The sequence below is a fragment of the Bufo gargarizans genome, chromosome 2 (genome assembly GCF_014858855.1).
Source record: "Bufo gargarizans isolate SCDJY-AF-19 chromosome 2, ASM1485885v1, whole genome shotgun sequence".
Lineage (NCBI taxonomy): Eukaryota > Metazoa > Chordata > Amphibia > Anura > Bufonidae > Bufo > Bufo gargarizans.
In genome coordinates this window covers 155,758,759-155,776,096 of record NC_058081.1, presented here as the reverse complement: position 1 = coordinate 155,776,096, position 17,338 = coordinate 155,758,759, and the positions used below count along the sequence as shown (strand labels likewise).

Sequence of the window (17,338 nt, the reverse complement as noted above, 5' to 3'; positions counted from 1 at the left end):
AGGAAAGGGACATAATTTATCGTTGGGGCTTCCCGTTTCAGCTTCATGCCAGGAAGGACGGCAAGACAGCGACGTTCCGAGACCTGGAGGATCTCCCGAAGTTCCTGGAATCCTTTTCATTGCCGAAGATCTCTCTCCCTGACTGGCCGGTGATGACATCTCCTGCACAGCTGCCGGACAGAGTGCAATGGTCGCAAGTTTCTCCACGGTCCGCAAAGGCTAAAAAGTCCCCGTGACTCTGGGGGTTAATCTCCTTTCTTTCGTTAGGCCCACGTACTGGGCTTTCTGCCCATAGTCCTATTTAGTCCATTCTAATATGTTGTTGGTTTTCTTTTCTTTTTACTCACCTGCACGGGTTACTTGCACTGTTGCCAGACCCGGCCTTGGCTAGGCCTTGATTTGAGATTGCCGTACGGGTAGTATTATGGTTATGTAATAGCTGTTCGCCTGTTTTCTGTTTAGTAAAATGGCGGGAGAGTGTTTGCTCATCCTGGGCTTCTACTGTTCCCTCCAGTTAAGTGGTGTGTCAGAGACTTCTCTGAGATGTCCTCTTTTCTGATGGTTTGCCACTTTTTTGTATTTAATGTGAGTGTTTGTATTGTCTCCCCTGTTTTGTCTTGTTCTGTCTTCCTTGCCGTTCTTCCCCCTCCCCCCCTTTGTCCCTGACAATATTGTACCTTGGTCTACTACACCTGCTTTCTTTGATGGCGTCTGTTAGAATTAGCTCTTATAATGTGAATGGATTCAATGAGCCTGCTAAGCGCAATCAAATTTTATATAATATGCACAAACAAAGGGTCTCTATCGCTCTTTTGCAGGAGACACACTTTAAAACTGGCCATGTGCCCTCCTGCAAAAACAGGTATTTCACGACTTGGTCGCATTGTACACATTCCGAGTCCAAATCTCGGGGCGTTTCCATTGCTGTCCATAAGTCGATACCGTGCGAAATCTTAGACACGGTCTCTGACGTCTCTGGTCGTTTCCCCTTTATTAAGGTCTCCCTGTCGTCAAGACTTTTGGTAATTGCTAACGCTTACTTTCCTAATTCAGGACAGTCCCGTTTCGCTTCCAAGATGTGCTCCGCCTTGACTGATTTCGCGGACGGCCTGCCGATCATCCTGGGTGGCGATATAAACTTTCCTCTGGACGTTTCTTTAGATGCCTCCTCCGGTAGGTCCTCTATCTCTCCTGGGGTGGCCCGTAGCTTCAAGAGACATCTCAGATCTCTTAAACTGGTAGATGTGTGGCGAATTTTATTCCCTACCACGAAAGACTACACGTACTTCTCCGCATCTCACAACACATACCACCGCCTGGACTATGTGTTCATTTCCCACTCCCTACTTGACTTGCGCCCAACTGCGGGGATTGAACCTGCTTTATTCTCAGATCATTCCATGACATGGGTGTCTCTTGACATTGGCGACCCCTCCAGGACATTTGGTTCCTGGAAACTTAATGACAATATACTTAGGGACCCTATTTGTGCTGCGGACATTAGATCCGCCCTCACTGACTTTGCCTTAAATCACGAATCCGACCCCTCCAGCCCGACCATTCAGTGGGAAGCCCTGAAATGTGTCATAAGAGGCAGATTTATCTCACATGCTTCTAGACTCAAGAAAATTAGAGCTGGGGAAGTTAAATCCCTATTGATAAAACTGGCGGATCTGGAGCAGAAACATAAGGGATCACTCTTAAACGAGGTTTTTCAGGAGCTATGTGAGACTCGCACAGCTCTGAGGAAAATAATAGATCAAAAGTACCTGGGCGCTAGGGACAGATTGCAGAAGCTCTTCTATGGCCATGGTGATAAAAGTGGCAAATTGTTGGCGAGGATGCTGCGGCCCAAATCGAACGCCTCCTATATTCCCTCTCTGAATCGTAGATCAGGTGGGAAAATACATGCTACGAGAGATATACTGCAAGAATTCCGCTCCTATTATGAGGAACTGTATAATATTAAAGGGAAGTATGCGGATTTACCCATAGAAGCTAGAGCTAAGAAGATTAGGGACTATATGTCTAACTTACTTAGCCCAACATTGTCCGTCGGACAGAGAGAGGAATTAGAAGGCGACATAACGGAGATAGAGATCCATAGATCTATTAAGGGATTGGTGGTTGGCAAAAGCCCCGGACCAGACGGCTTCACGCCTCGCTTTTATAAGAACTTTTTGAACGAGATCTCATCCCCCTTTGCTAGAATGTGTAACTCCCTGGCGAAGGGCTCGTCTTTCCCTCCTCAGGCTTTAATGGCCCACATTTGTGTTATCCCGAAACCCGGGAAAGATCCGTTAGTTTGTGGCAATTACCGCCCTATCTCTCTGATCAACGTGGACGTGAAGATCTATGCTAAAATTTTAGCAGATCGAATGAAGCCCCTCATTCCATCTTTGATTCATGTGGACCAGGCGGGCTTTGTACCTGGGAGGGAAACGCGAGATAACACCATCCGTACCATGGCCATTATCGACTATGCTAGCAAGGGGGGATTTCCTCTGTGTCTCTTGTCGATCGACGCAGAGAAGGCGTTCGACCGGGTAGATTGGTCCTTCTTGTCTGAATCCCTAAAGGCGTTCGGTTTTGGCCCCAGCATGATAGATAGGATCTTAGCTTTGTATCGGGATCCTAGCGCCCAGGTCCGAGTTAACGGGTCACTATCGACCCCCTTCCGTATCCATAATGGAACCAGACAAGGATGTCCACTTTCCCCTCTGCTTTACATTATGGTTATGGAATTTTTAGCTAGAGCTCTACGGGCCAATGACTCCATCAGGGGACTAAGTACGGGTGATCTGGAGTCTAAGATCGCAATTTACGCAGACGACCTCCTGATTTTCTGCACGGATCCGCTAGTTGGCTTCCCTAATATCCTAAAGGAATTCGTGATCTTTGGTGACCTCAGTAATTTTAAAGTTAACCTCCATAAGTCCGAGGTCCTTAATATCTCCCTGCCCCAGACACTGGTCGGTAACCTACAGTCCTCTTTCCCCTTTCGCTGGGCCCGCGGACAAACATCTTATTTAGGCACGATCATTCCCTCCGACTTGACCAGCCTCTTTTCTCTGAACTTTGCTCCCCTTATCGAGGAGGTCCGTAGGGACTTGAAAGACTGGAAGGGGCTACCATTATCCTGGTTTGGTAGGATTCACACACTCAAAATGAACATTCTCCCCCGCATACTATACCTTTTTCGCACCATACCAATGCCCCTTCCGAACACCTTTTTCAGGACTCTTAAGATCTGTGATCCTTAAATTTATTTGGGCAGGGTCCTCCCCTAGATTGGGGTTGAGATTCTTAACGCGCAGCAGGGTGAGGGGAGGAGTGGGGGTTCCGGATTTACCAACTTATCATAAAGCAGCAATCCTGTCCTACATTTTAGATTGGTTCCACAATGGACGCTCTAAAAGGTGGGTCCAATTTGAGAAGCAGGTGATAGGACTCCCATCCCAAAATCTACTTTGGATTTCTAAGTCTAGGAGACCCTCACGACTCCCCTTACTGACACTGGGTATATTGAAAGTTTGGGACAGAATTGCAATCCCCTTGGGCCTTACTCAGTTCCCCAGCCCTCTAACTCCCCTTTTTAATAATCCTGACTTCCCTTTGGGCCTAGGTTGTATGTCCTTTTTGGGGTTAGATCGCGCGGACAATCCCACGGTTTCTGTGGTCTGGGCAGGGGGATCCCTTCAGCCAATTTCATCCTTCCCGGGCGGGTCGGATAAGGGGGCTTGGCTTCATTACATTAGTCTGAGGAATTTTCTGTCTTCACTTGGCCCCAATAACACTTGGTCCAGAGATCTTTCCCCTTTTGAGACGCTTTGCACCCAAACATCCCCACCTACACATCTGGTGTCTCTGGTTTACGGGCTGCTCCAGGGGAGAGATGATGCTATATCTGACCTTCCCTTTGTGAAGGCTTGGGAACGCGACTTGGGAAAGTCTTTTCCTCCTGCTATATGGGAGAATGCATTTGAGATATCATATAAATCATCAATAAGCAGCAGTCTACAGGAGAAGAATTTTAAGATTATGTCCAGATGGTACGGACTCCGGTCCTGCTGCACTCTTTCTTCCCTTCTTGTCCTAGTTCCTGCTGGCGATGTGGCCAGGAGGAAGGTAACATGTCTCATATCTGGTGGTCCTGCAACAAAATCGCCCCATTTTGGGAGGCTATTAATGATTTATACGATATGGTTTGTGGCAGTTCCCCCAGATGGACTCTCGAGGGCGCTTTGCTTTCTATGTTCCCTAGCACTTTATCTACTCTGAAAAAGGGTCTTCTGAGGTTCTTTGTTCAAGCTGCACGTTTGGTTATCCCAAGATTCTGGAAATCCACACGCGCCCCTCTCCCTGGGGACTGGCTCGCCACCTTTGAAAAAATTTACAGAATGGAGGAACTATGGGCGGAGGACATGGGCAATACTAATAAGTTCCTGAAAATCTGGACCCCTTGGATTCTATTTAAGGGTTCTCCTGAGTTTATCACGTGGCTAAATAGGGGGTCGCCAGTCCCCTAGGGAGATTGCTCGCCCCATTGGATCTTAACCCGCATGTATTTGGCACGCCTACTCAAAATATACTTTACACAGTCCTCTCTACCTCGACTTGTTTGGTCAGGGATTTCCCCCCCTCCCCCCCCCCCCTCCTCTCTTTGTTCCTCCTGTAGCCCTGTCTTGTTTGTCTTGTTTGTCTAAATTTGTTGTGCGTCCTAGGTGGGAGCTCTCGATATCGCTTTCCCGCAACTGGGTCTTTGTGATGCTTTTATTCTGATGTTGGGATCCTATGTTATCTCTTTGCTCATATTCATGTTTACATGGTATCTGCTTACATTTATTGTGATCATCTACCTGTGTGATGACATTTTGTATGGTCCCGTTTTATGTTCGGGCTATTCTTAATGTGAAGTGCTTATTTTGGCTCTTGCTAATAAAAGTATTTGAACAACAAAAATCCGGAACACTTGCCGCAAGGCCGGATCCGGAATGAATGCCCATTGAAAGGCATTGATCCGGATCCGGCCTTAAGCTAAACGTCGTTTCGGCGCATTGCCGGATGCAACGTTTAGCTTTTTCTCAATGGTTACCATGGCTGCCGGGACGCTAAAGTCCTGGCAGCCATGGTAAAGTGCAGTGGGGAGCGGGGAGCAGCATACTTACCGTCCGTGCGGCTCCCGGGGCGCTCCAGAGTGACGTCAGGGCGCCCCAAGCGCATGGATCACGTGATCGCATGGACACGTCATCCATGCGCATGGGACGCTCTGACGTCATTCTGGAGCGCCCCGGGAGCCGCACGGATGGTAAGTATGCTGCTCCCCCGCTCCCCACTACTACTATGGCAACCAGGACTTTAATAGCGTCCTGGGTGCCATAGTAACACTGAAAGCATTTTGAAGACGGATCCGTCTTCAAATGCTTTCAGTACACTTGCGTTTTCCCGGATCCGGCGTGTAATTCCGGCAAGTGGAGTACACGCCGGATCCGGACAACGCAAGTGTGAAAGAGGCCTAAAACAAACAAAGAAAGTAGACATATTTGATATCATTGTGTCTGTAACAACCTGCTCTATTAAAATAGCACATGATCTACCCTGTCAGATAAATGTTGTAAAAAATAAAAACAGTTCCAAAACAGTCTTTTTTTTTTTTGTTACCTTGCCTCAGAAAAAAAATTAATATAGAGCAATTAAAAATCATATGTACCATAAAATAGTACAAATAAAACTGGCACCTTTATTCCTTAGTTTCCAAAATGGGGTCACTATTTGGGAGTTTCTACTGTAAGGGTGCATCAGGGGAACTTCAAATGGGACATGGCATCTAAAAACCAGTTCAGCAAAATCTGCCATCCAAAAACCATACGGTGCTCCTTTTCTTCTGCTCCCTGCTGTGTGCCCTTACATCAGTTTACGACCACATGTGGGGTGTTTCTGTAAACTGGGTAATAAATATTGAGTTTTGTTTGGCTGTTAACCCTCGATGTATTAAAGACAAAAAATGGATTAAAATGGAAAATCTGCCAAAAAATCTGTTTTGAGTATCTCGAGGGGTTTAGTTTCTACAATGGGGTCATTTATGGGGGGTTCCACTTTGTAAGCCCCACAAAGTGACTTCAGTCCTTAAAAAGTGGGTTTTGTAAATAATTGCTTCTAAAATTCTAAGCCTTCTAACTTCCCATAAAAATAAAATTACATTTACAAAATGATGCCAACATAAAGTAGACATATGGGGAACGTTAAGTAATATTTTATGAGGTATCACTTTCTGTTTTAAAAGCGGAGAAATTTAAATTTTGAAAATCTTTCTAAATTTTTGGTTAATTTTGGATTATAAATAAAGGTGAAATATATCGACTCAAATTTACCACGGTCATGAAGTACAATGTGTCACGAGAAAGCAAGAATGGCTTGGATAAGTAAAATAAGTAAAAGCATTTTAAAGTTATTACCACATAAAGTCAGATTTGTTAAATTAGGCTCTGTCAGGAAGGGGGTAAATGGCCCGGATGTGAAGTGGTTAAGTCTGACCACAGATTTTCTATTGGATTGAGATGGCTTTGACTAGGCCATTACAACACATTTATATGTTTCCCCTTAAACCACTCAAGTGTTTCTTTAGCAGTGTGTTTGGGATCATTGTCCTGCTGGAAGGTGAACCTCCGTCCTAGCCTCAAATTACGCACAAAGTGGTACAGGTTTTGCTCAAGAATATCCCTGTATTTAGCACAAGCCATCTTTGCCTCAACTCTGACTAGTTTCCCAGTCCCGGCTGCTGAAAAACATCCCCACAGCATGATGCTGCCACCACCACGTTTCACTGTGGGGATGGTGTTCTTTGGCTGATGCGCCAGACGTAGCGTTTTCTTTGGCCGAAAAGTTCAATTTTAGTCTCATCAGACCAGAGCACCTTCCTCCATACATTTTGGGAGTCTCCCACATGCCTTTTTGCAAACTCAGAACGTGCCTTTTTGTTTTTAGCTGAAAGTAATGGCTTTCTTTAGGCCACTCTGCCATAAAGCCCAACTCTATGGAGCGTACAGCTTATTGTCGTCCTATGTACAGATACTCCAGTCTCTGCTGTGGAACTCTGCAGCTCCTCCAGGGTTACCCTAGGTCTTTTGTGATGCCTCTCTGATTAATGCCCTCCTTGCCAGGTTTGTGAGTTTTGGTGGGCGGCCATCTTTTGGCAGGTTTTCTGTTGTGCCATGTTCTTACCATTTGGTTATGATAGATTTGATGGTGCTCCTGGGGAGCATCAAAGATTTGGATATTTTTTTACAACCTAACCCTGACTTGTACTTCTCAACAACATTGTCCCTTACTTGTTTGGAGAGTTCCTTGGTCTTCATGGCAGTGTTTGGTTAGTGATGCCTCTTGCTTAGGTGTTGCAGCATCTGGGACCTCTCAAAAAAGGTGTGTATATGTAATGACAGATCATGTGACACTTAGATTGCACACAAGTAGACATCATTTCACTAATTATGTGACTTCTGAAGGTAATTGGTTGCACCAGAGCTTTTTATGAGCTTTCTAACAAAGGGGGTGAATACATACGCACATGCCAATTTTCTGTTTTCTATTTCTAAACGATAGTTTTCTTTACGTATTTTCCTTATTTCACTTCACCAACTTAGACTATTGTGTTCTGATCCATCACATAAAATTCAGATTAACAAAACATTGAACTTAAGGCTGTAATGTACCAAAATACGAAAAAAGTCAAGGGGGGTGAATACTTTTGCAAGGCACTGTAAAAACGCCAAAAGCAAACAGGATATACTACACCACTAGAGAAATCTCCAGGAGGGAATAAGAAAAGGAAAAATGACATCTCACTTCAATGCTGGTGAAAGATCCCATACTCCAACAGATAGACGCAACATTGGCAGGGGCGGGCTGGAAACTTAAAGCGGCCCTGGATAAAACCTCAATGTGGCCCTATGTTGTAGGCAGTTCCAGATTGACAGAAGACAGAGCAGCATGTGTAAGCAGGGCCAACAAAAGTGGAGTAGGACAACAGAGGTAGGCAGGGCCTGCACTACCATAATGCAGCACCATATACCACAGAGCACCACAAAATACTGGCACCTATACCACAATATTCAACTTTATTACCATCCTGAGGTTGGTAATACAGTTGAATTGAGAAGAGCACCTGCAGCCTCTGGCCTGGTATATAAGTCAGAACATTGCAAAAATTGGTGCGCTACAATGGTAAATGCAATTGACAATATATGGCTAAACCCTCACTCTGATATTAAAAATGAGAAATTAGAAATGTGCAACAGCATTTCTCTGCCTCTTGAGACCACTTTACTTTACTTTGTCATTTTTTTTTATATAGGTGTACCTGGAGGTGTGGAAAATCTAGGTGGAGTATTATTTAGGTGCACCTGTGCAGCCTGCATCACATGACTCATGACAGTGATAGGTGGGACTCACAGCCTCCTCCCATTGTATGTATGGTTACACACTGGGGGTAAACTTGTAGTTGTTCGCTGTGTGTCGGACCTTATGCTCCTGTAATTGCCCATACAGCCCCTGTAGTTGCCCATACAGCACAGGTAGGTTAGCGTTGGGTCCCGTGCCACTATGAGAGACCTTGACAAGGTGCGCGGGCTTTCGGTATATTCTTGATATAAGAATATTTTGGCGGAAGTCTCATTTTTAATATCGGAGTAAGGGTTTAGCGCAATGTTCTGCTTTATATAATCAATCACATTGGTTATCCTGTGTAGGATGTTCTTGTGGTACATGTGGTCCTTTTGCAGGCATCCTCCATTGTATGCATTTTTGCTGGGGATTGCTGTTAGCAAAGGATCATGTGCAGGATTTGCCCCTCCCCCAATTAGTGTTCTGAGCATTTCTTTGCCTCTTGAGACCACTTTACTTTGTCATTTTGCAGGTACATAAGTACCTGATGCTTATAGTGATGCATTAATTATTGCTAGGATCATCAAAACGTCACGTACCCAGCCACCAGCCATGAGAAGGGCTCCACTGGGCATCGGACCACCAGGAAATTTCCCTGTAGGGCCATGTCCATTTCTATGCACTGAAGGATTAAGACTGAACTGTGCAACTAGTTTCTGTCTCATATGCTATCTTGTAGGCTGCCAAACATTCTCACCTCTCCCCTAGACTTGACTGGTTTTCACCCAACTGCCAATTTATAATATTCCTGGTGCTTCTGTGCACCACCAGCATGCCTTCCAAAAAACGAATCCCTTCCTTTATCCAGGCCTCTGGCATCTACTGAACTAGGAGCACACAATGCCACCATACTATCTGCCTGCCAATTCTAGCACAGGACAGAGCACTACACAAGATGCCAGATAGAGGCTGCGCGGCCACAGGATGCATGGGGCGGAAAAAGCCCTCTTGGAGGTGGGTCAGAGCAAATGATAGGCTTCTCTCTAGGAGAGACTTACTCCCCAAATGTATAGGACCATTACAGAAAGGTCCTTCACCAGATTCAGGTGTTACCAAGGTAGCTTCAAAAGGGAGCAAGAGACCTGAAGTGTGGAGGTGTGAACCTTTTTATCTCCTCAGATTTTCTGTCCTGGATGGGAGGTACACCTCGCATGGGTGTGGGGAATAAAGGCGTCAAAGCAAAGTGAATTTTCTTTAACCTGAAGATACACACTTCAGTCATATTTGCCATATTAACTCATACTTGCATAGCGCTGAGTACCTAACAGTGTAGCACGTGCTGTAACTGTGACACATGGCCTTAGGCTAGGTCTACACGACGGCATTTGTCACGCGACATTTTGTTGCACCAATGTCGCGCGACAATTTTTATAATGGCAGTCTATGGTGTCGCACTGCGACATGCTGCGACAGTCGCAGAAAATCCATTCAAGATGGATTTTTCTGCGACTGTCGCGTTGCAGTCGCAACATGTCGCATGTTGCAGTGCGACACCATAGACTGCCATTATAAAAATTGTCGCGCGACACTGGTGCAACAAAATGTCGCGCGACAACTGTTGCGCCCTATCTATCGCACGACAAATGTCGTCGTGTAGACCTAGCCTTAATGTACAGGTGAAATATTGTGCAAAGTTCATTTATTTCAGTCATGCAACTTAAAAGGTGAAACTAACATATGAGACTCATTACATGCAAACCAAGATATTTCAAGCCTTTATTTGGTATAATTTGGATGATTATGGCTTACAGCTTATGAAACCCCAAAGTCACAATCTCAGTTATCCTTTGCTCAGGGGATATGGATTAATTAGCTGACTAGAGGGTGACACTTTGAGCCTAGAATATTGAACCTTTTCACAATATTCAAATTTTAAGTTGCATTAATGCAATCCCTTTTAAGTAGCATTACTGAAATGAATTAACTTTTGCATGATATTCACATTTTTCAAGTTTCACCTGTAGTATCAGATTTTTTTTAGCTTAAAGGGGTATTCTGGTTACCATAAATATAACTTATGTTTTAGACTAATTCATCATTAATAATTACCTAATATAATGTACATTTCACATATTTACCGTTCAGTAGTTATATAAGTAGTTTTCTTCCTCTGCTACCCCCTGTGGTTCCTCATAAACTACCATGGCATTGACCTGTAGTTCTGAGCCTTTGTTAGGTCGAGCATGCTCAGTGTGCTGCTATCAATTCTCTAGCTAAATGTAAATGAAACAAAGGGCGTGTTAGTGTGCTGGTGATTGGTGAGTAGTGGGGGCGTGACTGGACTGTATATCAGGCAGCCAATCAATAAACATCAACTTACAGTAGGAAAGCTAGGGATTGTGGGGATTGTAGTCTTTGAAGTTTTGTGAGGGAAGATCAGGCGCCATGATACTGTCAGTGTGCTGCAGGCTCACACAGGAGCTAGACAAATGGATTACAAGTTAAATGAATACTCTGGTTATATGTATAGGGGTGGGTTCTGGTTGGGTAACAGCCTGCAAGCCTTAATGCAGTTTTTCAACGATTAAAGGGGTTTTGCCATCACATACAATGGGGGCATATCACTAGGATATGCCACCATCGTCTGATAGGTGCGAGTCCCACCTCTGGGACCCGCACCTACAATGAAAACGGAGCTGGGAAATGACTGGAGGGCACACTGCGCATGCGCAGTCACCTCTATTCATTTAATTGGGGCAGCTGAAAATAGCCGAGCACTGGCTCGGATATTTCTGTCTGCCCCATAGAAATGAATGGGAGCAGGGGCTGCTTGTGCGCAGTGTGCTCCCAATCGCTTGTATGGGAGCAGTGCTTGGTGGTGGACAGACCCCGGGAAACTTGGTGTCCTCCAGCCACACCTCTCCCCGCTCCGTTCTCCTTGTAGGTGTGGGTCCCAGAGTTGGGACCCACACCTGTTAGACAATGGGGGCATATCCTAGCAATATGCCCCCTATTGTATGTGATGAGAATACCCCTTTTAAAGGGGTTCTCTGGGAATTAAGAAAATGAAAATACTTAAATATTGCTTTAGTATAAATATATTCCCAAATACATTATATTCGCTATAATGGTTCATTTTTTCTAGGGAGCAATAATTAGGAGAAATAAAAAGGCCGCCGTCCTATTAGCACACCCAAAACCTGTCCTAATCACACAGCAGGACAAGTTACTTTACAACACTGTGGTAAAGAACTGCCTTATCCTCCTTTCTGCTCTGCTTGTCAGGCATTATGATCCTGAATACAGATAAGATCTTCAGCTGAATCTCTGTAAAAATGGAGTTCATGAGGAGACATGAAGTACAGAGAGGACAAACAGGACAGGTAATGTGGGGCTGTGGTAATAGAGATTGCATACAAGTGCTGCTGCTCATCAGCCACACACCCACCTCTTCTCTGTACTTCATGTCTCCTCATGAACACCATTCCTACAGAGATTTGGCTGAAGATCATATTAAACTGTATTCAGGATCATAATCCCTGACAAATAAGAAAGTAAGATGGAGCAGCTCTTTAACTTGTCCTCCTGTGTAATTAGGACAGGTTTTGTGTGGACTAGTAGGATGGCGGCCATTTTATTTTTGTTAATGATTGCTCCCCAGACAAAACGAGCCATTATAACTGTATTTGGTAATATATTTATAATGAAGTAATATTTAAAGGGGTTGTCCGGGATCAAACACATTTTTTAAAACATGCAATATCACCTTGTCTAGCAGCTTCAATGTCCCCCTGTTGTTTTTCAATATTTTCAGCAGTGCTGCTACGCCCCCCCCCCCCCCCCCCCCGGAATGTTTACATTTCTGAAACTGGGTTATGTAATTTCCGGTCCCACCAGGCAGCGCAGCATCGCCGCTGCCAGGATATATGTCACAACAGTCTCCACTCCTCCGTGTATCCCTCCCCCTCATTGCTATTCCTCCTCCTGCCACTCATATGTAATGTAGATGGGAAGTGTGGACTATGCTAAATAGCATAGTTCTCTGCCTCCTTCTTTAGAGGATATTGCTCCTGAATGCCCGGTGACGTCACCGGCCCAGAGGGGAGTTACCTAGCGCTGCCAGTTACTGCCTACTAACCTCTATCCCTGCACTCTGCAGAACGCCCTTGTGTGCCTGTAACGTCACCGGGCTCCTTGCGAAGTGGAAAAAGAGGCTTCACTTTCCACAAAGGAGCCCGTTACGTCACTCACATTTAGAAAATCCTCACTTCCGGCTCACAATTTGGATCTGATGAATCGGGGGATCACAATAAAAAAATAAAGGTAACACACAGATATGTATACACTTAAGGTGACTTCGGTGCTATTAAACAAATGTCACCAATCCCGGACAACCCTTTTAAGTATTTTCATTTTCTTAATTCCCGGAGAACCCCTTTAAGTTACTTTACCAGAATACCCCTTTAAAGGGAATTTGTATCTATGAAACTGACTGACCTGTTCTTGGCATGTGCTCTTGGCAGCTGAAGGCAACTGTGTTCATATGTGCCCGTATTGCTGAGAAAAATGTTTTCATATATGCAAATGATCATCTAAGAGCAATGGGGGTGTTGCTGTTACACCTAGAGGCTCTGCTCTCTCTGCAACTGCTGCAGGTGTGATGACGTTTACTGCTTGACCCTGTCAGTCAAAGTGGAGAGGGTGCAGCAGTTGCATAGAGAGCAGAACCTCTAGGTGTAATGGCAACACCCTCATTGCTCCTGCAATGCGGCACATATGAACATGGGACCAACACAGATGTCTTCAACTGCCAAGCGGACATGTAACAGGTCAGACAGTTTCATAGGTACAAATCTGCTGACAGATGTCCTTTTAATAAATATGGTGTTCATGTTACCTTCTATTTTTGCCACCACTGTAGTAGCATTGTCCCATTGGGTGACTATCCTCCTTAGTGAGGGTCACACAGAAAGGCATTGCATCTGTGCTCTGATGCTCAACATGCATTGTAATTTATTTGCCAAAAACTCACTTTAAAAGATTCCTTAATAGACCTTGCCTGTCTGTTTCAGAGAATGAAAGTCTCTGCGTCTTTGCACCATCATCTGAGTTTCCCAAAGGACTGTTTACCGAACAAGAAAGGAAAGATGGAGGAATCATCATTCATTTCCTAGTCATCGTGTACATGTTTCTAGCAGTGGCCATTGTCTGCGATGAGTATTTCCTCCCTTCCCTGGAAGTCATCAGTGAACGTAAGTACTAGATTCTGGCGCCATGAGCATTTTGCAGATTACAGACACTGGCAGATTACAGACACACCTGGGAGCTTCTAGTTTGACTGCAGCCTTTCATCAGAGCTCCTTCACACACGGTGTTTGCTCTACTGTTTTTTGGGTTGTTTTTGCTGATTTAATATTAGTATGGAAACACTAAAACATGATTTTCTTTGTTTAAAAAATGAAATCATTGTGTAAAACTTACATAAATAAAATAAAAAAGTATACATATTGGGTATTGCTGCGTCCGTATCGACCGGCTCTATAAAAATATCACATAACCTGTTGAGGGAAGTGTTAGATTTAAATATATACAGTACAGACCAAAAGTTTGGACACACCTTCTTATTCAAAGAGTTTTCCTTATTTTCATGACTATGAAAATTGTAGATTCACACTGAAGGCATCAAAACTATGAATTAACACATGTGGAATTATATACATAACAAAAAAGTGTGAAACAACTGAAAATATGTCATATTCTAGGTTCTTCAAAGTAGCCACCTTTTGCTTTGATTACTGCTTTGCACACTCTTGGCATTCTCTTGATGAGCTTCAAGAAGTAGTCACCTGAAATGGTTTTCACTTCACAGGTGTGCCCTGTCAGGTTTAATAAGTGGGATTTCTTGGCTTAAAAATGGGGTTGGGACCATCAGTTGCATTGTGGAGAAGTCAGGTGGATACACAGCTGATAGTCCTACTGAATAGACTGCTAGAATTTGTATTATGGCAAGAAAAAAGCAGCTAGTCCGAAAAATTGGGAAAACTTTGAAAGTGTCCCCCGAGTGCATTCACAAAAACCATCAAGCGCTACAAAGAAACTGGCTCACATGCGGACCGCCCCAGGAAAGGAAGACCAAGAGTCACCTCTGCTGCGGAGGATAAGTTCATCCGAGTCACCAGCCTCAGAAATCGCAGGTTAACAGCAGCTCAGATTAGAGACCAGGTCAATGCCACACAGAGTTCTAGACTGTGCAGACACATCTCTAGAACAACTGTTAAGAGGAGACTCTGTGAATCAGGCCTTCATGGTAGAATATCTGCTAGGAAACCACTGCTAAGGACAGGCAACAAGCAGAAGAGACTTGTTTGGGCTAAAGATCACAAGGAATGGACATTAGACCAGTGGAAATCTGTGCTTTGGTCTGATGAGTCCAAATTTGAGATCTTTGGTTCCAACCACCGTGTCATTGTGCGACGCAGAAAAGGTGAACGGATGGACTCTACATGCATGGTTCCCACCGTGAAGCATAGAGGAGGAGGTGTGATGGTGTGGGGGTGCTTTGCTGGTGACACTGTTGGGGATTTATTCAAAATTGAAGGCATACTGAAACAGCATGGCTACCACAGCATCTTGCAGCGGCATGCCATTCCTTCCGGTTTGCGTTTAGTTGGACCATCATTTATTTTTTAACAGGACAATGACCCCAAACACACCTCCAGGCTGTGTAAGGGCTATTTGACTATGAAGGAGGGTGATGGGGTGCTGCGCCAGATGACCTGGTCTCCACAGTCACCGGAGCTGAACCCAATCGAGATGGTTTGGGGTGAGCTGGACCGCAGAGTGAAGGCAAAAGGGCCAACAAGTGCTAAGCATCTCTGGGAACTCCTTCAAGACTGTTGGAAGACCATTTCAGGTGACTACCGTATTTTTCGCCCCCATAAGACGCACTTTTTCTTCCCCCAAAATGGGAGAGAAATGCCCCTGCGTCTTATGGGGCGAATGCTGCCAGTTTTACATCGCAAGCTGCGATGTATGGGCAGAGCGGGGACTCGGGGAGGGACTGGGAGGAGGAGCTGGGGGCCGGCAATAGCGGCGGGGCGGTGCAGTCAGTGTAGTATAGCACCGCCCCGCCGCTCCGGTATACTAATATAAGATCTCAAATTCAAGTAATAGTTATTAAACATGCCCCCCCAACTGCTATTACTACCTTACATCCTAATCCTTCTGTAGAATTCAGGCCGGGCGGGCGGCAGCGTAACTCGTGTCACGTGCCTGCGCCGCCTACTTTATGAATGAAGTAGGCGGCGCAGGCAAGTGACGTCAGTGAGACGCGCCGGCCGCCCGGCCTGAATTTTACAGAAGCGATTAGGATGTAAGGTAGTAATAGGAGTTGGGGGGCATGTTTAATAACTATTAATTCAATATGACATCTTATATTTGTATGGCGGCGGCGTGCGGGGGAGGGGGGGATTTCGGATTGTGATCTGTGGATGGCACTGTTACAGGGGGGGGGGGATCTGTGAATGGCACTGTTATGGGCTGGGGGGGTCTGTGCATGGCACTGTTATGGGCTGGGGGGGTCTGTGGATGGCACATACGGTATATAACAGTGCCACCCACAGATCCCCCCCCCCCCCCAGCCCATAACAGTGCCATCCACAGATCCCCCTGTACCAGTGTCAGCCACAGATCCCCCCCCACTGTAACAGTGCAAGCCACAGATCCCCCCCATAACAGTGTCAGTCATCCACAGATCCCCTCATAACAGTGTCAGTCATCCACAGATCCCCCCCATAACAGTGTCCGTCATCCACAGATCCCCCCATAAGTGTCCGTCATCCACAGATCCCCCCATAAGTGTCCGTCATCCACAGATCCCCCCATAAGTGTCCGTCATCCACAGATCCCCCCCCATAACAGTGTCCGTCATCCACAGATCCCCCCCCATAACAGTGTCCGTCATCCACAGATCCCCCCCATAACAGTGTCCGTCATCCACAGATCCCCCCCCTCATAACAGTGTCCGTCATCCACAGATCCCCCCCCTCATAACAGTGTCCGTCATCCACAGATCCCCCCCCATAACAGTGTCCGTCATCCACAGATCCCCCCCCATAACAGTGTCCGTCATCCACAGATCCCCAGTAATAGTGCCATCCACAGACCACCATTAGTTCCAAACCCACCAAACACACAGCACACCTTTTGGTTAAAAATATATTTTTTTCTTATTTTCCTCCCCAAAAACCTAGGTGCGTCTTATGGGCCGGTGCGTCTTATAGGGTGAAAAATACGGGTAAATAAACAATATTGTATACATATTAGGTATCACCGCGTCCGTGACAACCTGCTCTATAAAATTACCACATGATCTAACCTGTCAGATGAATGTTGTAAATAACAAAAAAAAAAAAAAACGGTGCCAAAAAAGCAATTTTTTGTTACCTTGCCGCACAAAAAGTGTAATATAGAGCAACCAAAAATCATATGTACCCTAAACTAGTACCAACAAAACTGCCACCCTATCCCGTAGTTTCTAAAATGGGGTCATTTTTTTTGAGTTTCTACTCTAGGGGTGCATCAGGGGGGATTCAAATGGGACATGGTGTCAAAAAAACAGTCCAGCAAAGCCTGCCTTCCAAAAATTGTATGGCATTCCTTTCCTTCTGCGCCCTGCCGTGTGCCGTACAGCAGTTTACGACCACATATGGGGTGTTTCTGTAAACTACAGAATCAGGCTCATAAATATTCAGTCTTGTTTGGCTGTTAACCATTGCTTTGTAACTGGAAAAAAAAAAATTTAATGAAAAATCTGCCAAAAAAGTAAAATTTTTAAATTGTATCTCTATTTTCCATTAAATCTTGTGCAACACCTAAAGGGTTAACAAAGTTAGTAAAATCGGCTTTGAATACCTTTAGGGGTGTAGTTTCTTAGATGGAGTCACTTTTATGGAGTTTC

At 45.1% G+C, this 17,338-nt stretch overlaps 1 protein-coding gene across 1 annotated transcript in view; it reads left to right on the top strand.

Annotated features, from left to right (window-relative positions):
• The window catches only part of SLC24A5 (solute carrier family 24 member 5), a 78,832-nt gene that overhangs the window by 39,294 nt on the left and 22,200 nt on the right, over window positions 1–17,338 (top strand). The window contains exon 2 of the mRNA XM_044283268.1: window positions 13,452–13,631. Within this exon, the coding sequence (XP_044139203.1) occupies window positions 13,452–13,631 (180 nt within the window). The remainder of the gene's footprint in view (window positions 1–13,451; window positions 13,632–17,338) is intronic.